Source organism: Protomyctophum parallelum, assembly GCF_964188405.1.
Source record: "Protomyctophum parallelum genome assembly, chromosome: 15".
Classification (NCBI taxonomy): Eukaryota; Metazoa; Chordata; class Actinopteri; order Myctophiformes; family Myctophidae; genus Protomyctophum; species Protomyctophum parallelum.
In genome coordinates, this window is record NC_139710.1 from 48,190,402 (window position 1) to 48,212,780 (window position 22,379).

Genomic DNA, 22,379 nt, shown 5'->3' on the forward strand with positions numbered 1-22,379 from the left:
ACACACACACACACGTGCGCGCCCCTGGTTTTGTGAGTGTTTAGTGTGTGATGGAGCGAGCGTCGGTCCTTGAGCTCCCCCCTCTGTCTGAGGCAGGCCACTGCGAGGCGGAGCCGCCCGCGATGGACCTCCCGTGGGCCAGCCAATGAGGCGGCGGAACGGTTATGTAGGTCACGGCAACCCGCGTTTGGCCTGTGGAGTGCTTTTGGAACGAATACACACACACGCACACAAGCACACGCACACACGCACACGCACACCCAAATGTGTGTCAGGCATCTGAAAATAACAGAGCCCTTTAGAGATGAAGACCTTGATCAAAGTTACCCTGCACAAACAAATGACTTTAGCATCGCCTCATCTCCATCCTCCATCTAACCCATTCTGACCTGAGATCAGATTCATACGAGGTTTCCGCCGGACACACACTGGTCTGATGAACCCATTCTGACCTGAGATCAGATTCTAAAAATGTCAGTCGCTCTTCGATTTTTCAAAAATAGCAGACCTACAAGCTCGTATCGCGCCACTCGGTGGCGCGATATGAGCTTGTAGATCTGCTATTTTTAAATAGCTAAAGCATAACATGATGCTGACACCAAAATGGGTGCCCGTTCAGAATGGGCTAAAAGAGTGTTTTAATGACACCCATTTAACTGCCACTCACACCGTGGTACAGTCCATTTTTAACAGTTTATTGTTGTGGTGGACAGTAATTAAGAAAAATACATTTACTTGAGTACTGTACTTTTAAAGTATCCAACATTTTTTGGATAACTTTTTTTTTTCTTTTTGCAAGCTGATGACTTTCACTCTGCTACATTTTAAATTACAAATACAGACTCCACTACATTTCTAGGAAGTGACTCTTGGGAGTCGGGAGCGAAACTTATACAACTAACAAGGAATGAATGAAGTACTCGAGCCGTGGGAACAGTGAAAATAGCTGATCTACAAGCTTGTCGGAAATAAATTACGTTGAAATGTACTTTTGAATACTCGAGTATTATACTTTGTCAACTACTGTACTCAACATCACCTCTCCAAGCAGGCCAACACAATATATTTTGGTCAGATTATATTGCATGAATATATTTATTTAATATACATTCTTTATAAAGAGGGGACAGTGTAGAGAGACAGTAAACCAAGGGCAGAGAGAGAGAGAGAGAGAGAGAGAGAGAGAGAGAGAGAGGGAGAGAGAGAGAGAGAGAGAGAGAGAGAGAGATGGGAATCAAGGCGGGGGGGTCGGAATCGAACTGGCGCTCAGCAGGTCGCATATGGTCTGTGCACTAGAACTGGCTGACCTCACATTTATCCTCGTATTTATACTTGTCAAAGTTGCGTTCTTGCGTTTTATTGCAGTTGAAAGTGCGGACTGATTTGCAAAGTCTAGTCGAAAATAGGCCCTGGAGAAAAGAGTGACTGAAACTCAAACTGCTGGGACTTCTTCACGCTAACCCAAATACCAGCAGGAGACGGCTAGGGTATTTAAAATGGTGTTTATCACCTTATTCACCCATTAAGACATGAGGCCGATTCAAAAATTGTCGTCTAAATCCAAAACAGTCTTCTGAAACACTTTTGCTTTGATGTCAGTGGTTCTCCAACCTATCCATGTCAAGGACCACCAAAATTATTTGTATTTGGCCGCCGACCCCCATCTCAAAATGTTATGTTCCATGGACCCCCAGAAGCAAAGATAAATATTCAAAGATTTGCAGATTTCTGCACACAAGTACAGTATAGTCGGTTATAATGGGTTACATTTAGTTTAATTGACAATAAATGACATTGGCGCAGATGAGTTTGCGGGTTTAGAGAGAGAGAGAGAGAGAGAGAGAGAGAGAGAGAGAGAGAGAGATTCTTTGTGCAGAGATTGACAGGTTAACTAGGCTGAGCTGAGGCTCCATTGTGTTGAATGGAAGGCCTCAGTAGGGGCCAGAGGGACCCTCAGAGATATAATACCACACAACTATATACATTAACCATTTATGTATGTCCACATAGAGGAGAGATAGACGGGGACACACATTATAGGTGCAGGAAGGTTGCATTCACAAAAGCGTGGCATGCAGTATGTCTTCATGATACAATAACCCATTCTGAACGGGAACCCATTGTGGTGTCAGCATCATGTTATGCTTTAGCTATTGAAAAATAGCAGACCTACAAGCTCATAGCGCGCCACCGAGTGGCGCGCTATGAGCTTGTAGGTCTGCTATTTTTGAAAAATCGAAGAACGACTGACATTTTTAGAATCTGATCTCAGGTCAGAATGGGTTAATCAGACCCAGTGTGTGTCCAGTGGAAACCTCGTATGAATCTGATCTCAGGTCAGAATGGGATAAGCATGTCACTCAGTACTCTATGGGTATAAGTAACAGATATGGCGGCTGCCAATCATAGCAGCACAATACTTTGCCAGCCTTTTTGCCTCCTTTTTGGGCATCTTCAGTTGTTGAAACCAACCAGTCTGTGATGGTATGTAGGAGTTGGTATTTAACCCATTCTGACCTGAGATCAGATTCATACGAGGTTTCCGCCGGACACACACTGGTCTGATTAAACCCATTCTGACCTGAGATCAGATTCTAAAAAATGTCAGTCGTTCTTCGATTTTTCAAAAAATAGCAGACCTACAAGCTCGTATCGCGCCACTCGGTGGCGCGATATGAGCTTGTAGATCTGCTATTTTTAAATAGCTAAAGCATGACATGATGCTGACACCAAAATGGGTGCCCGTTCAGAATGGGTTAATGACCTTGGAGTGACACAACGGCTCACATTGAGAGCTTGTAGGTCGGCTTTTTTTTACGAAAGTGCTCTGTTGTTCTGAATACAAGAAGACTCACCCCGTTTCTGTTTTCCTCCCAGAATTTCCCCCAGTGAGGGGTGGGAGGGGCTGGACAGCAGACGGCTGGACTTTGAGTTTCTCTAACTGTAAACTTTCATGACAGCATTATAAATATTAATATAATTTATGAAAAGCTATTACAGTGAAGTCTGTTCACAGAAGTTGTTATGTGGGGATTATCTGACGAGGTACCATTTGAGGGGGCAAAACCTTACATATACTAAATAATACTAAATAGTTTATAGGGTCAATATAAGTAATATAATATAGCCTTTCCACTGGAGTATCTTTTTTATATTTTTCCAAAAAGAATACAAACAGCCAATAGCATATTACAAAGTTATCCCCCTCACTGGGGAAAATTCCGGGAGGAAAAACAGGCACGCACCGGGGTGAGTCTTCTTGTTACCGTTGTTCCGTGTGTCCGTGGCGGTTACGTAGCCCTTCAGAGGGGGGAAAAAACAGTAATACGGAACTACCCCGCGGGACGGTCGAATGGGCTATATGCACACACGCCATTTTGGAAAGAACTCAGGCTCCCTATACTTCCTTCACCGGTGTTACCGCTGACACCAATGAAGGCTCTGTTCCATTCTGGTCAAACATGTTGCATCATACTATCCTCGGTAACACCTGTGAAGGTCCGTAGGAAGAGTTATTCTGTGTGTATGCAGCTGGAAGCGTGTGTATATACAGTATAGGTGTATAATGTACTCACATATCTCTGCATGATCTGGTGTCTCTCGTGGGGGTCGTCCAGCATGTTGACGGACATGTCCGAGATGGAGACGGCCGCGGACGCCGTCAGCGTGACCAGCATCACCAGCATGCCCTCGCCCTCCTCCAACGTCAGCTCCACCTTGTGTGTGTGTTCTTTACTGAGCCCCGAGAGGTCCATCATGCACCTGGAACACACGCATGCACGCACACACACAACATACATAACAATAAATACACTTCTTTTCCTTTCTTTTCTTTTCTTTCAGATACAGAGATCTCCTAAGCCATTGTTTGGGAAACACTGCCGTACCTTCCCATGAAGTCGTCCTTCTTGCCAGCGTCTTTGTCCCACACGGTGACGTCCACGTAGCCTCCCTGTTCCTCGTACATGTGGAAGTCAAACTGCTCCCTCCACTGGGGGTTCAACGTCTTGGCTATCGTCTGACAGGGACATAATAATAATAATAATAATAATAATAATAATAATAATAATATACTTTATTTATATAGCAGCTTTCGTGACATAGAATGCAGCAAAAAAGGGTAAAAAGGAAAATCTTTGAATGCAGATTGTGGCCCCTAGATGTGTCACAGAGACTACATTTTGTTTGGGAGCGTTTTACCCATTGCTGGCTGGCTGAATACCAAAAGAAATAAGAATTTGAATTTTGACATATTATTGCTTATAGCGGCTTTAAATACTGTATGTCTACAGAGGGTGCCTGTCTAAGCTGAAATGGGAGTTTATTCCAGGTTGACGGCCCTTAGAAGCAGAAAGCTGCTTCGCCGTATTTTAAAATGGAGACCTTTGTCATATAATCGGTTCAGGAATATAAACAAAGACATATCACAGGTTGTTTACTAATCACTTGCTTTTCGATGTGCACACAGAGTTATATATGTCTTCTGTTGTTTTCCAGAAGCGATTACTTTACAAAAGGTCTCAGTCATTCAGAAATAGTGTTTGTTCATGCGCTGGTCACTGAGCTCTCATCCACTCCAGTGCATTCTGCCCAACTTCCGGGTGCAGTTTGGCTCCCATGAAAGCATCCATGAAAGTGTCATGGTGCAGCCCAGTCACATGACCATGTCCTTTCCTTCTCAAAGCTTGCTTGAAAAAAAAAAACAGGAAATTAGTGCTTCACTTCCTCCACACAGAGATTCAGTTGTCACAGCCAGTGTTGCCATGTCGCTTATTATAAGCAACAGTTGGCTTTTTTGGTACAACCACTTCATCACAGAGCTTTGTTTCTGGTGACAGTACAGTACAGTACAGTACAATAGAGGGACCCCTTGGAGACCCCCACACGGTAACTCTGTCATTTCTCAACCGCTTCGAATGCGGGGCGGAACCGGGCCGGCACCCTGGGCACGTTCCTGTGGGTCTGAAACCCACACGGAGTTGCACCACTTACTTCACACAGGTGTGATTTTTTTTTCCTGCAAAGTCGCTTGTAAATATTGGTAGTTGCGGGTTGCGTTTTTTTGGGGGGGGCTTGTTCTAAAGTGTAGTTGCTTATTTGTGATTGTTTCAGTCTAACCAATTTAACCCCTATGTCCATCTGCGATTTTCCAAATAAATCTTGAAAAGTACAGAATGTGGAATGTTTTGACCTTGCTCTTGTACTTTTGGTGTCCCATGCGGAACTTGACGTAGGGGTCACTGAGGCCGTTGGTGTCCATGGGCTGGAGGTCGCGACCTTCGATAAGGCTGATGCTGACGATGCCTCGCCAGAGCTGGGCTTTTCTGTGCACCTCCGACAGACGCATGCTCTGGAACTGTAGGACACGCGCACACGCGCGCACACACACACACACACACACACACACACACACACACACACACACACACACACACACACACACACACACACACACACACACACACACACACACACACACACACACACACACACACACACACACACACACACACACACACACACACACACACACACACACACACACACACACACGCACACACACACACACAGCAAAGCAAAGTTACTATGTTTACCCAGGGTAACTGGACTAAGCTCAAGAACTTGTTTACAGCCAGGCCCTGCTCATAGAACATTTCATGGTAGGGGTTCAATGCCTTGCTCAAGGGCACTTCAGCTGTGATAATTTTAACGTGGCGGTCCGGGGATACGAACTAGCGACCTTCCGATATCAAGACCGCTCCGCAAACCGTTCGGCCACCGCTGCCCACACGTTCACACGTACACACGTTCACATGAATAGACAACACACACACAATCACACACGCGCACACATCCATATACATGCACGCACTGACGCACAAGTACATATTTGCACACATGCATGTTGCACATGACATTGTGACAATATAAATCAATCAACACTTTTCAACACAATTGACTTCAGAAGTCTGAACTTGGCCCACCAGTATCACTGTATTTTACACACCGTACAGATGATACTTTCCCTTTATTGCCTAAATATGTCCCAAACCGCCCGCTAAGGTCTTCCACTGCTGGCCTGCTCGCTTTGCCTAAAAAAATGGCAACTAAAAAATACGGGGAAGCAGCTTTTTGCTTCTACGGGCCGTCGGCATGGAACAAGCTCCCACTGTACCTTCGTCAGGCAGCCTCTGTAGACATTTTTAAAGCTCAGCTCAAGACCCACTTCTACAACATTGCCTTTAAGTGATCTTATATTTTTTGTTATTCATGTCCTCACTGTATTGCATTACTGCTTGTTTTTTAATGTCGTTGCCTTGCTTTTCTTTTATGCTTTGCTTTTATTTTATTCTCCATTGTTCTGTAAAGCACTTTGAGCTGCATTTGATGTCATGAAAGGTGCTATACAAATAAAGTTTTATTATTATTATTATTATTTATTAGCAAAGGTCAACCATACCCATCTCTAACCCTTCTCAAGAGTGGTACTAAATTATTTGAATATATTATCGTTGCTGTGGGGCAGAAACAACATAATATATCCGTCCGTATTTCCTTTACTTTTTGTCGTAAAAATATGTCCAAAAAGTATTTTATCATGATTCTGTATTGTCTTTATCTTCTAAGGATCCCAGGAAGATTAGCTAATTCAATTTTCACCATTGCTGAACATTTTCGTTCCATTTCCTGAAGTCTTGGACATGTGAGGTTTCCACACGACTGCTGAATCTCTCAGGAACCTCTCATCTCCATATTCTACGTTGTTGTGTTTAATCGTAAATCAACGCCCTACTTGATCATACTACAGCATCACAGAAAGAATATCAAAAGCAGCAGATCCACAAGCCCGAAACTTGGTGCAAAGTGAGGCATTTCAACCTTGCGGATCTGCTACTGAATTTGGATCCTGAAAAGTAACAGTTTTGGACTATAGGGCTGTCAAACGCTTACAATTTTTAAAAATGAATTCATCATGATTAATCACCATTCAAACTATGTCCAAAATATTCCATGTTTTGTTGTGGGAATGGAAAGATAAGTGTCTCTCTGGCTCCCACCCCGTTGTTGTGCCACTGTGATCTGAGCCGCTGCATATATAAATTGTGCAGCTTTTTATGGCAATAACAAACTTGTTTTTTCCCCATCCAGATAGGGCTACAGTACATAGGGCTTGAACTCTTTCCATCTCAATTGGATCTATCCGCCATACTGTACCAGAGCGATGACTAGTGCAGAGTGGATGGGATTATGGGATGTATGGGGTGGGTCCATAGACTGTAAAAAATATGGACAAAGCGTTCCCCGGGTCTAACATGGACGTAAAATGAAGCCTGTTATTCCTGCACTGTAAGTCGCCATCTTTCTAGATCCGTTTGGGCCCAGCTGGCCATTGGCTGGCTCCGTTTTGGCCCAGCTGGCCATTGGCTGGCCCAGACAACGAGGCGGGACTTCCCCCCTTCTTCTCCGTTGGTTTTTATTTTGACTCGAGTGGGAGGGGAATCCCGATCATAGACTGTAACGGTAGCCACGCCCCTCAGAACATATGCGACTTTATGGTCATTTTTTAAATAAATGGGACCATAATTTTCCAAAAAGAATATTATGACATGAGAAATGAGACTTTAAACTAGTGACTGGAAGCAGAAAGTATTCATGACCATGTTTATTAAGGTAATACAGTCTAGGTGAAGTTGGGCCCAAATACATGGACTTCTATGGGGCTATGGGTTTTTCTGGGTCCAATGACAGCGCCACAACAGGCCATTATATGAACTACGATTTCCTTAGTGGCTTCACAAAATATCTATCTGACTGCCCCCCTGGGTGGGTCATCTAAGCATGCATTAGATGCGTTACATGTTTAATCTAATTAATTTCACAAATTCATTAAGTTAACTAAGTTATTTTGACAGCCCTATTTTGGACAAATGAGGTTTCCACCCGACAGAGACGATGGGTTGGATGTCACTGAAAACACATTTTGAGTTGTGTGTAAACTTCTTAAATGCTCCAACCAATACTAGTTCTGTACTCAAACTCTTCAGACAAATATAGGATGCAGAAAAAAATAAAAAATAAGACTCTAAATGAGTTACAGTATATTGACATCCATCACAAAGAGTGGCCACCTAAACATTGTTATGTGCAATGTCTTCCCTTTGTATTTAGAGTTTCTTCCTGGATGCTGAAACCTTGACAGTCAAACGTGCCAATGAAAATAACTGTGATATAGTGACATCACAATATAATCTACTCCCCTAAACCCTCCCCCTTTATCATACAACAACAGCTGTGGGTGCGGCTTCAGTTCAGGTGGATCACCACCCATCACCACCCACCCGGCAAACCAAGAAAATAAATCACGGTACTCCATCTTTAACAGTGAGGTACCTGCAATGTTTAGGTGCCCACTGTCCACTCTTCTGGTCACCCTACTGTATAGGACATACAGTATACTGTAGGCAGGGTACAGTATAGTACTGCACATGGGGTGATCACTGCCTGCCTCCTGTGAATCATTTTATTTTTGTTTAATTTCATTTTTACGCCACTGTAGAGATGAAGTATAATTAAAGCCTTGTAAGCCACCCAGCTGTGTACTGACAGCGTTACAAATTCAGACTGACACTATGTGTGCAATTTCCAACACACTTCCAGCAGTTCCCTAATCACTAGTTACAGGCCAATTTAACCCCTCTTTAAAGTCACGTCACTATCAGTCGTTCAAACAAATAGCAGCCTATTTATTTGCCTAAACAAATGCATCACTATCTACAACAGACTCTCTCAATCCGTCTCTCTCTCTTCCTCAATCTTTACCTCGTCCGGCGTCCTCGTTAGGGGAGAATTTATTAGCATAGCTTTTGTTTTGCCACGAATTTCATTAAACTCTGCGCAAACCCTGCCTCGTGAGCGGCGCGCCTTTGATCTGCGAGATGAAGCCTCTTAATTTCCATTCTCCAGACATTAAACAATGCGAGCGGCTCCCCTCTCTCTCCACGCAACCAAGCCCAAACCACCCGTACAGCTGCTCTCACTCTCTCTCGTCTCCTGTCCTGCTCGCCGTCGTTAAGACGCTGTATGCTAATAGCAAGAGAGCTGTTGTTAAGTTCTTTTCAAGCGTGGCCCTAATTGCGAGGCCTCGTTATTGTTTTGTCGCTACATAATGCACATTATTATGGAAGCCATGGACTGTGTGGATTAGGAGGAAATCAGCATCTCCCTCAGCCACGGTGCAAGTGGAGGGAGATGATTCTGAGAGAGGGACTCCTTTAATAGGTGACAACAATTAATTTAGGGAGTTATTACAAAGGCTCTTGCCATGGTTGAACTGTTCAACTCCTGTCAGCAAGACAGCCCTTTGGAAAGAGCGGAACAGAAGGGCTTGAAAGTTGCTAAGACAAGCAGTTTTCCTCTCCACTGAACTTGGGAGAGATCCCGGGTTTAAAGTCATGCCAGTGACTCGTAATTATCTCAAAGTACTTTTTTCATGTAGTTCGCTGCATTTGCAGAGCTGCTGCGGAACAGCATATGCTTGATTAAAGAGACGTGTGTGTGTGTGTGTGTGTGTGTGTATGATGTGTGTGTGAATCAGCCATCGTGTGTGTGTGTGTAAAAATAAATTATCAGCGCAGAGCAAAGAAGGTACACACAGAAGCAGCAGCACCCCCCCCTCTCTCTGTGGTGGGAAGCATGGCAGCTACTTGTTAGCGCTCTAGCTAATTCCCGCACTACACACTCAGACGGGGCGGCCCAGTTTGAAGCTTCAAAGACTTGGGCTTGAGGAAGAGCGATATAGCGGGACGTCTGCCCAACAACCATAATTGACACTTGAAATGACGTTTCTGTGTTTGAAATGTTCATTGCAGCTAAAAGGGAAATCAATGCCTTGAGCGCCTCTAGAATGGAGTCTGATACTTCCATTGAAAAGTGAGCCTTGATGAAGTGCCTGGGTTTGCGTCGTCGTAGCGGTTTGGCCGTCCAAGCCAAGGGGCCAGCTAGGCACTACAGCGTTGAAGCGCTGGGCCCTAGTGGTAAGAGGAAGGACTGCAGGCGGACCCGTGGATTCATGACGAGGAAACCCCGTTCAGCTGGGCTTTAACATTGAGCGCTCGGTTGCACTTCCGCATTTGACCTCCAAATTTTGGAGGTTCAGTCTCTATCCTTTTAATACTCTATGGTCCAAGCAGGAAAACGCAAACTACCCACACGCCTTTAGTGGAACACTTTAGTGGAAAGGTTCTTGCACTCTCTTCCGTTTAAAAAACATCCAGATACGGAGGGAATTTGGCCACGCAGCAAATAATAATAGAAATCTACTTACAATTTAGGCAGACGCTCTTATCCAGAACAAATTACAAGTGCAAATCAAATTTTGCATGGAATTATCCAACTCTCCAATCAAAGACGGAATCATCCAGTCAGATTAATGGTTCTGAGCTCTTCTCATTGTACTTTAAAGTGACTCCTTTGAGACATAAATCTGTCATTTTCTTTTCACACAGCTTACTAACTCGTAACTCGCTCAAATCTTGACGGATTTACAAACGGGTTGGTTTATTACGAACGTTGTCAACGTGATTGATATGATTCAGGACACTTATCTGCTTAATTTAGTTTTTTATATGAACGTTGTATAAAAGCATATCTGTATGCGGACGTCTCTGACGTTTATAACAAACCAAACCAAATCGGTTGAGAATTTAGTAAGTTATGGTTAAGTACATGCCCCATATTGTTCTGCCCCGAGGTAAGATGCAACGGCGCTCTCCATTAGCCAGAGCGCGGATGAGCCATCTAGCTTTCTTATGATCCTACCTTCATTGAATGTTGCTGTGAATGACTACTCTCTATTTTACAATGACCCCTCTGTCTGTCTCCACTTTTAGAATATAACGGAGGTCGGTGATGTACTGTACATTCAACATTTCTTTTCTGAAATGGGGTTATATTTCGTTCATATCAGAAAAACCACACATGTGCCACATCGATGAGAGGAAGAAGGGCCATTCGTTCATGGGCCAAGCATGCCTTCGGTCGAGCTCCACGGCCAACGAGGACCATGGAAAAGAACCCCAAAAAACCTCACTTTTATAGTGACATAGATGATGATGTGAAACTTGGGAAACTTAAAAAGAATATGGCACAATCGATACGGTGGAGGTCCACTTCAGGTATAAAGGACTCAGGAGATGCAATAAAACATACTCACTCTCTCTCTCTCGTTGTCCAGTACCCTTTCCCAATGAACAACAAAGAAAATACACTTTACGTTCTCACCCAGCAGCTGCAATACACTATAGTACCAGTACGTCAACCTGACTTATGTTACATTTTCAAACAGACACCATAAGTCTTGTCTTCTAGGAAATACGGTTTGGTGGAATCATTTTAACTCTCAACACACTTCTTCTTCCACTACTGTGGGCTCCTGTTTTTATGCCACTGGTTCTCAAAGTGGGCTTTCCGGGGACCCCCAGGAGGGGTCCACAGGGTCCCCAGCAAAGGTAGTATAATAGTGAAATGTACAGCATCATAATAATTTAACCACTTTATCGATTTAAATGTCAAACAATTAGCAGATGTACATACAGTAGGCTCACAGAGCATCACTTTGTGCCCCACTGTGAGCCTGTACTGTACATCTGCTATGATTTGTTTTGAATAATTACTAAGTGAATTCTTCTTTTCTGGGTGTCCCTGCCATGCATAACATAATGTTCAGATGGGGTTTGAGAACCATACTGTCTTATGGTGTATATAGTATACTGTCTTATGGTATATTGCAGCTTGTGGAAAGATACTCTGGAGATGGATGAGAAGAGGAACGGAGGACCCAATAACGAGAAGAAAAGAACAGATGACAATAATACCACTGTGAACAGAGGAGGAGGAGGAGGAGGAGGAGGAGGAGGAGGAGGAGGAGGAGGAGGAGGAGGGATGAACAGAGGAAAGAAGACCAAGGCCGGGAGTGGGGGTGGGGAGCAGTGGTGGAAAGTACATTTAAGGCCTATTCACATACTCCAGTTTTAGGAACGGTGCTTTAGTCAAAACAGAGAGAAGTCATACTTTTTACTCCACTACTTGAAAACTAGTTACTAGCCTACTTATTACTTATTATTAATATTATTGGTTATAATTACAAAATATACCACCAATTAAGCCCTGTTTTTTACTTTAGGTGTTCTAACATCTACATCTACAAGCTCACATTGTGTCGTCGCATCGTGAGCTTGTAGATCTGCTATTTTAGAACAATTGACACATTTTGTGTGACATGGGACCCTCTTCTTGATGTCAATACTTTAGTACTTCAACTCAAGTATAACTTTGATTTGAATACAGCAGATTTACTTGTATTCCACAAGGTACATGCATACCACAATGTAGAAAAGAGAATTTCTACTACTGTTGATTGAGTCGACTAAAATGGATTTTGGCGGGCCTTGGTGGCGCTGCAATGGCTGATTTTACACATGGTTACATGCTGAAAATAGCAAATCTACAAGATCACAACACGTCGCAGCACGGTGTGTTGTGAGCTTGTAGAGCAGCTCTTTTCAGAGTGCAACCAAACGTCTACTGGATTTCCTCCCCACTAGACCCTCTCTAACATTTTAGTCTAATTTGTATTTGTTGAAAAAATTGTCAATATATTTAGTCTTAGTTTTAATTTGTCAGTGAAAAAGGTAGTCAACGCACATTTTTCGTGGTAGTTTTAGTCGTTGAAATCAACACTGACTTATATATTGTGGTATTGCTACTTACAAAATATCACACCTGTGTGAAGTGAGGGGCGCTCATATCATCATCAATCATCTCATTTCCAGCCAATCACAATTCACTTTTGCCTTCAATGTTTGTGTTTACACAAACCCTCAAAGCTGGACATAGGAGCAGGGGCTAGCGCCCCTCAAAAAATAAATCTGACAATGAAAATCATGCCGTTTTTCTTTTCACTCTGTCTGTCTTTATTTGAAAAAAACGTAATAAAAATATTAAAATACAAAAAGAAAATCCAAGTACTTCTTCCACCATCCATGAACCAAAAATTGGACACCAGTGCAGTGGGTTGGAGGACGGGGGGGGGGGGGGGGGTACATTGAAGGACCAGGGTGGGGTCGGGGAGGGGGGGGGTGTCAGGGGATGGGGGAGGGGGAGTTACATGCCGTTTTTAGTTTACCTTACTAGATCGTTTCCAGTTCCTTCTCAAAAGCATGGTCTGTAAATGAGACAAAGCGGTTATAGAGCGGGGGGGGGGGTTGCATCAGTGTTGATTTAGTCGATTAAAACTATGACGAAATATGCTCGTCGACTACCCTTTTTCACTGACGAAAACTAAATGAAAACTAAGCTATGGTAACATATAAAAACGGATGGTCTAGTGGTCAAGAGATCCAGACCAGTACAAGTCATTTTACACTTGGTTGCATGCTGAGAATAGCAGATCTACAAGCTCACAACACGCCGCAGCGTGACGCTCTGTGAGCTTGAAGATCAGCTATTTTCAGCAAGTGTAAAATCAGTCATAACGGCGGCATCAAGGCCCACCAAAATCCTATGATATTTAGTCGACTAAAACTAGACACTAAAACACTAAAACATCCCAGGTGACTAAAATGTGACTAAAATGAAAACTATGATGAGACTATGAGACTAAGACTACTGTATGATGACTAAAACTAAAATCAAAATGTCTGGTCAAAATCAACACTGGGGTGAGGCCGGGGGTCAACCATGTGACAGAAGTAAGCATGGTTATGGCACACACGCACACATACACATGTTGTGCACATGTACACGCACACATGCAGGGAAGAGTTATATGCAATATGCATGTGAGTGCATCAGTTTGTTGTGTCCATCCCTGCACGGCTGAATGTGAACTTCCCACTGATTTATACATGGTTGCGTGATGCTGCGAGGCAACTATGTTTAACTCAGGTGTCGTTGTCCCCCCCCCCCCCCCTCTCTCTCTCTGTCTGTCTCTCACACACAGACACATAAAAGATACACGTGCGCGCGTGAACGCAGTTGCACGCATGCAAGAACATAATAATAACAACTGTGAACTACTGCATACGTAGATGCCCTCTGGACTGACTGCAAAAAAAAAGAAATCATTTAGATGATGAACAAGTTAGAAAAGTTTCTTTCATTCCCCTGTTTGCCAGTAGATGGGGACAGAGAACAGCCTCCAGCAGCAGCGCTTGTTGCTGGCAAACAACCTTGTACTCGTTCCCTCGCAGTGGGGTAGCGCTCCAAAGTGATGCTTTAACCTAAATAGAGTTTTTATTTGTTCTGTCAAGTGTGGACTCTGTGAACTGTGCTGCCCGAATAAGCAGCGGAAATTAAGACGTCAGATCAAAAGGAATAAAATATTTCCCCCATGACTTGTGCCTTGTGTTTCCACATCAGGCATGATGCAGGGGGTCCAATTAAGCAAACAAATAATTGAACAGAAATAAATACGACTCTGGAAACATGGAGTTGCCGTCGTCCGCAGAGGCGAGCGTGCAACATAATTAGGAATAAATGTAGAATCCGGTGTTCTTTGAACAGGGAACATATATTATGTGTTTTTCTTCCTGTGAGCATTTTAATTACACTTGTGGATAGCCTAAGTGTGTTGCATAAGCGTTCAACAATTGAGATATCCAAATAAATTAAGGCAAAAGTTCAAATTTCAAACTATGTTTTTTTTGTATATGGAACAAGTGTATGGAATCGCTACTGTATATTACTGCTAACTTAATTGAAATTAACTTTTCGATGTCCAGGTATGTTCGGTTGTAGTTTAGTGGCTAAAAAGACTAAATCTACAAGTTGACATTTTTCTAATGTCAGTTTCTATATTGAATTAACCCCATTTGTAGGTCTTTGAGTTGAAACATTGACTATATTTTGTGTCGGGGTTCTTGACTGATTGGTTATTATTGAAGTGAATTTCAACTGAATATTGAATGCAATTCGTATTGGTTGATGATTTTTGTTATTTAATTTTCATTGAAAGCAAATAATACAGTATGTTGTAACCAAACCCAGCTCTGCTTCAAATACAAAGAGACTGTTCCAATCAAAAAATGAAGGGTTAATTATTCTTTATTGAGAGTCCTTTGTGCGATTTCCCCTCACACCACCTGGCTACATAAAAAAGGAGAGGCTAAGATCCTCTCGGGTAGGTACACACCTACCTGGCTACATAAAAAAGGAGAGGCTAAGATCCTCTCGGGTAGGTACACACCTACCTGGCTACATAAAAAAGGAGAGGCTAAGATCCTCTCGGGTAGGTACACACCTACCTGGCTAGGAGAGGCTAAGATCCTCTCGGGTAGGTACACACCTACCTGGCTCACCGGAGCAGCTAAACTGAGGAAAGCGTTACGGGTGGTGGGCTGTTCTTGTCGCTGTCAGGTGGAAACCTCACATACTTTTCAGGATTCAAATACAAAAACAGCAAAAAGTTGCAGATCTACAAGCTCAAAGCACGCTGCTTCACGCCACATTTCGAGCATGTGGATCTGCTATGTTTGATGCTTTTGTGCGACGCTGTAGTATGATCAAGTAGCGTGCGTTAAAGGAGAATTCCATGCTAGAAGGCTTTCTTACCTTTATTTGTAGTTGTCCCCACCAAAGAGGTCCAGGTGTTATTTTGTGCAAAAGCGCATTATTGGCTATTTCCCCTACCATAAGCCCTCAATGAATTGCATTGAATTTAATTGCATTGAATTGAATGGGGCGTTGAATGGGGTGTTGTGCTAATTCACTTGTTTCCATCGCTCTAAAATCTATATTTTTTGTATAATATCCTGACTCTTCATAATGTAAATAGTATCCAGAGGCACACTTTACTACTTATTTTGATGGAAATAAGCGAATTAGCACAAAAACCCAACCCCCATTAAGGGCTTATATTAGGGGAAATAGCCAATAATGCACTTTAGCATTATTGGGGACGTAACAACTACAATTAAAGGTAAGAAAGCCTTCTAGCATGGAATTCTCCTTTAATTTACAAAACTAAATTTAATCTAACTAAAAGTTAGAATATGGAGATAAAAGGTTTCTGCCTGACAACGATATATATTATATTGGTAGAATCTTCTTAGTTTGCATTCGTTTATGTGCTAAAAGAGTGATTTTGAGGATTGTTTCAATGTCAAAGTTAGTCAATGAGTCAAGACATTTGGAATGACACCGTGGTAAATAGGCCTACTCTACTTAATGTCAGTGTTCATAAAGCCCTAACTCCAGCTTGATCATAATAATATACATACATTTTGTTTTATACTTGATATTGAATCCTGTTGTTATTTCACATGTTTATGAATTGAACAAAACCGCTGTGTGCTATCCTTTTAGCATAGCCATAGACTGTATTCTGTTCTGTTTATATTTTTGTCTAATTCAATCAATCAATCATAATAGTGATCCGAGTAGCCACCAGCTGGGTGAAGCTGACACAGAATTTCCCCCATGCGTGGGGGATTGATAAGGTACAGTATATGAAGGGAAGGAATAATGACAGACGGGAGAGAGAAGGTCAGACAGATAAGACGGAGTTCCTTACTTCTCTGAGTTCTCCCTCTTTGGGGGTCAGAGTGACCTCCAGGTCCAACGTGCCCAGGTCATGGTCAGTGTACTGGGGGTCCTTGAGGTCAAGGGTCACGTCCAGGGCCCTGAAAGAAGGTGAGCAGGCCATTTCACATAGAGCTATGGAGCTAGACTGATGTCGTCTCTGTCCAAGTGGAAAGTTATATATACAGTAACTTCACATAATGTATGTCCAAAACTTTTCAGGATTCAAATTCCAATTCAAAAGCATCAAAAGTAACAGTTTGGGATATATGAGATTTATTTATTTTTTAATTTAAATTTTGTATCCCACGATTTTTTCAACCCATTTTTTTCCACCCAGTGTCAATTATCTAATGTAATCCTGGGAGCTACACTCCCTCTGCCAGCCTGGGGAGAGCAACGGACTGACCTCATGACATATTCCCATAATGTCAAGAGACGTCGTACCCGACATTATTGTGAGCTTAGATTGGCTGCTTTTTTCAAATTGATTAGAAATTATTATATAACTGTCAAAAATCGGTTGATAGAGATCGTTACTTTGACAAACATCCGTCATCAGACAGTCAGGCTCTAATGCACACTCAGTGCACCAGGCACACACACTGTATACGTTATGTTGAATATTATCCCAGTCTGATGAACCCATTCTGACCTGAGATCAGATTCTAAAAATGTCAGTCGTTCTTCGATTTTTCAAAAATAGCAGACCTACAAGCTCGTAGCGCGCCACTCGGTGGCGCGCTATGAGCTTGTAGATCTGCTATTTTTCAATAGCTAAAGCATAACATGATGCTAACACCAAAATGGGTGCCCGGTCAGAATGGGTTATAGAGAACACTGCACGTGGACATGAAAAAAACATGTACGCAAACACAAAATAACGATATAGTAACTGTATCCAAAAATGTATTTTAATTTCAAGAATCGAAGTATATCGAAATATAAACAGCCACATTTACTTCATATGTATGTTTTTTTGTAATGCAAATCATCGGTATATCGAATCATTTCGCAATGCAAATAATCGATTGTGTCAATACTACTACTACTTGTGTGTTGTATTTAGCATTTTTAAGAAGAAAAAATAAAAACAGGGGTTTAATTACTTTTCCATTATCGCTACACTTGGTCTATGATTGATACGTTACTACTAACTACTAACCCCTTAGATAGCATTTCTGTTGGCTTAGATAGCATTTGACACAGACTTATAGCATGTTATGTAGACAGCACTATAATTGTATTGTATATAGTCATAGCACGCCATAGTACATGTGTATAGCATAGTAGTAAATATGTATAGTTTATATGTATAGTGTATGTATAGTTTCATTATATAGATATTCCACTGTTACTTTCTTAGCTTACGCATGTTTCATGATATTGATAAATGCTTTTATGTGATGTATTCCCATGCTTTTGTTCTTGCTTAAATGTAAGTCGCTCTGGATTAAGAGCGTCTGCTAAATGCCTAAATTGTAAATTGTTATAAGTTCATGTCAAGCTTCACTACAGCTTTGTGGTGAATCACCAGGAAAGGCCACCAGAGGGCAGTATTGAGCTATTCTTCACCATGACTGAATCAATGATGGCAGTCAAACCCAAACCCTTTTGGAGGCAGAGGGGGTACAAGAACAGGAAACAGAACAAAATGAACGGTTAGTAGTTCAAGGAAAGAAAAGGAAGGGAGGCGGTGTATAGGACGCGTTAGGGAGAGACAGACAGACATATATGAAGAAAGAAAACAGAGAGAGGCAAGGATGAACAGATATAGCGACTGAGAGGTGGGGGAAAAGAAAGGGAAACTATAGTGCTTTAAAATAAAGAACATAATGAAGGAAAATGCAGAGAAGGAAGACCTGAGGTGTTCCAGTGATTCCAGGTGGAGATATGAAGAGCCCATGAAGTCGTCCTGAAGTCCAAAGTCATAGTCAAACACCTGGAGAGAGACAGCACAGATGGCACCCACAATGAGTTATATACTTAGTTAGGTAAAGTTAGCTTAAGTTGTGGCAAATCTGCAAAAAAGAAATGCTTACAACTAGCTTTCTTCACAGATGTGTTCATAAAGGTGTCTACTATCACAGAAAAAAATGTTCCAACCCAACTCCCTTGGGAACCTTTGTGACAGCTGCTGAAAGTTAGTTAGAATTAGTTTTGCACAAAAAACATTGCACACAATTTTCGTGCAAAACTCATGCTTGGAATGGATTCAGCATCATGAAAAACCCCTAGTCTGACATGTCCCATGCTACTTAAAGTATAATGAAATTTTGAATTATTTGCCTTATATTGGTTGATAATGGTACCCCAACTTTCAGCAGCTGTCACAAAGTTTCCCAGGGGAAGCTAGTGGTAAGCATTTTTTGCAGATTTGCCACAACTTAAGCTAACTTTACCTAACTAACTGTAGGACCACAATGTGTTATCCTTTGGCTTTTAGCCCAAGTGTTGTAGCAGAGAGTTACGACATTGAGGGGGCAGAAAAATACGAGGGTGGCGCAAATAACAGAAATTTTGGGCATGTGTGCAACATGACAACTGTTTTAAAGTAGTGTACACTGACAACAAAAGTCTGTAATGTTTATGTACTGTATGTACTATTACTAAAAAATGAGCCAGGCCAACTTCCGGTCCAGGACTTTGTCACTCTTCCCCCAAAACTTCGGCAATATAAGGCATACTCCTATTCTAGAGCCGAATAAAAGTCAGTTCGGCTCTGTAGAGCCTACAATGTGACGTTATTTGAGGTTCGGGGGGGGGGTGGCGGGTACCGTCCTAAAGTCGGCTCTTCGGTGCTACTGAAAATTTCTGACGAGCCGAAATCATTTCGGCACTACAGCGGAAAAATAGGAGTATGAATCGGCCCTAAGTCTATGTAGAAGAACCGCCATTGGACTGGCCCCATGAGGTGAGTTGTCGTAACTTTTATTTTTTGTAGAAGAGGCAATCTAATATAGTGTTTATGCCATTTATTATGTGTACAGTGTAAACTTGAAACATTATTGTACTGTAAAAAGGTCTCTTGTCCCTTGATCTTTATCTTTTTTAGTATAATAGTATTAGTTTACTATAATTAGATGAATACACAATAATCAACACTAACACTTTAATTTGGAACACACCCAAATCAAAACATCCAGCGTACGTGTTCAAATCAATCATTCAATCAAAGCAAACTGCATAAACAATATTAGTTTGCCTCTTCTAGAAAAATAAAAGTTACAAGCTGTCATTCTCTTGTACTCACCGAGGAGTAACCTTGCGTCTCGAAGGACAGTCTGGTGAGACCATGGGGGCAAGACGGCCAATCAGAGGCAGGCGGGGCGTTGCCATGTCTATGCTCACCTCAAAGGCCCTTAAAACAAGGCTCCAGACCTCCCAAAATAAACTGGTCAGGCTCCTACTTGGCCTCACCCCCCGAACCCACCTCACCCCTGCCCACTTTGACAGGCTGGGATGGCTTAGGGTCGACGACAGAGTACAGCATCTTGCAATGGGTCTGGTCCACAAGATTCGATACACCACCAAGATACCCATGTACCTGTCTAAATACTTCCTTAATGTAAACGAAGTCCACACCCACAACACCAGAGGGAGTGCAACAAACCATGTACAACCCAGATTCGGCACAAACAAGGGACTAAATTATTTTCGCTCCTATGCCACCAAAATGTGGAACGCCCTACCAACAGTCCTTAAGACATGTGAATCCCTTGACTCCTTCAAAACCGCTCTCAAAGGGCACCTACAGATGGCTGCAATTCGAAACTGGCCTCTGTAAAATCTGAATCCCCCCCACCCCCCCTCACTGTATATTGTATCTTTTCCCTTTTTTGCTTCCCATATGATGAATTCCTGTTCTGTACTTTAGCTACATAGAAATGTCTATTTGTATGTCTCTAAATTTTTTTGTATGTCTTTAAATGTTTTGATGAATTGAACAATGTGGACCCTGTTGTAAACAAGTGTAATGCTTAATTGGGTCGTCCACTCACAGTTGACAGTCTTTGTATTGAGTTTGTGCTTAAAATGTACTGTAAATTCTACAAACTGTTAATAAATATTTCAATCAATTTCAATCAATCAATGCTCGGACGTAGAATAGATAATATGCAACCCGAAGGCATGCAGCGTTCAGGAGAATTTACAGTTTTTTCCTGAACCCTCCTGAACTTGAACGCAGTATTTTGCGTTGAAAGAATTTGTCCTCTGTGTAGAAATCCATGTTGTACGCCCCATCTTCAGTAGCTAAAGAGTGCACAGTCGCGCTCCGAAAATAGCTGATCTACAAGCTCTCACTGTGTTGCAGCGCGACACGTTGAGGGCTTGTACATATTTTTCCTTTTTTATCTTTTTTTGTAAAAAGTGACTTTTATAGGGAATTTCAGCCTCCGCGTCTCCGGGTGCAGGCATTTGCTCCGACATACCAAGGGTCTGACAGTCATTAGTCCCACAACCTACCCAAACACAAACCTAACCCTAACCGCACACGGACGCAACGCATGTCGGGAGCCACGGGTGATTTGTAGCTGGCCACAGGTGATTTGTAACCCGCAGCATGGGTGATTTTTAAAGGGCTCGTTAGAAGAAGGAGAATACCAGCACTCACTGAAAAATGTAAGGGATCGTACATTTTTGTAATTATTTTTCCCAATGGGAACCGGTTCCCATTGGGAACCAACCGGTGGAAAGGGAGTCTGGGTGTTCAAAGTTCAGGTTATGTGGGTGTAATTGAGGTTATAAAACCTAAAAGAAAAACGAAAAATTAAAATAATTGAAAAATGAATGTCATGAAACCTTTAAGCCGCAGCGCATGTCGGACGTTTGGTATACGGTCGGATAAAGGTCTGCACCCTGCGTCGTCTGCAGCATTCTGTGCGCGTCCCAGTCTCACCTTGACGTACAGCGGTTCCTTCAGGGTGTCCACCAGCAGACTGAGCCTCTCGTCCCACACCGGGTTCAGGTTCTTGTGGATGGTCTTACTCCTGAACACCTCCTTCCCCGCCAGCTTGAACTTCACATACGGATCACTGGTTCCTGGGTTGTGAGAGGAGGACGCGCACGCACACACACACACACACACACACACACACACGCACACGTGAGTTAACGAGGGAGTCCATGCATTAGACCAGTAGTTCTCAACCTTTTCAAGCTCTCCCCACCCCCCCACCTTGATAAGCACTTGGCATTGTACTGTAGGAGTTCCATGAAAGTTCCATAAGAGACATTACTTAATTCCACGCACGCACGCACACACACACACACACACACACACACACACACACACACACACACACACACACACACACACACACACACACACACACACACACACACACACACACACACACACACACACACACACACACACACACACACACACACACACACACACACACACACACACACACACACACACAGGATATGACAGGTCAAATCATACCATCATTCAGTATTTTTAAGTTTTCATACAATGTCCGTATTTTAACACTAGATGGCGCCATAGACATAGATTTGTGTTGCTGGTCAAGCATGATCAGGAGATGTTACTTACAGCAGGTGAAGGAATAATTTAACAGTGGTGGAAGTAAGTACAGTACATTACTTACAGTACTTAAGTAAATTGACTTAACTGGAGTATTTACTGTATTACTACTAGTAGTGGAGTATTACTACTCCACTATACATCTCAGAGACTGTAAAAGTACAGTCTACTTTTACGCCACTATTTGAGAGCTTTAGTTACGTCCCTTACTTTTCAGCCTTAGGTTATTATCAATACAAAACACACA

General features: G+C 42.5%; 1 protein-coding gene across 1 annotated transcript in view; it reads right to left on the reverse strand.

Annotated features, from left to right (window-relative positions):
• The window catches only part of LOC310871902 (multiple C2 and transmembrane domain-containing protein 1-like), a gene marked incomplete at both ends in the record, with an annotated part of 201,006 nt that overhangs the window by 38,059 nt on the left and 140,568 nt on the right, over positions 1-22,379 (reverse strand). The window contains 6 exon segments of the mRNA XM_083783539.1: positions 3,576-3,762; positions 3,888-4,018; positions 5,192-5,356; positions 16,571-16,679; positions 18,441-18,520; positions 21,479-21,621. Coding sequence (XP_083639665.1) covers positions 3,576-3,762; positions 3,888-4,018; positions 5,192-5,356; positions 16,571-16,679; positions 18,441-18,520; positions 21,479-21,621 — 815 coding nt within the window.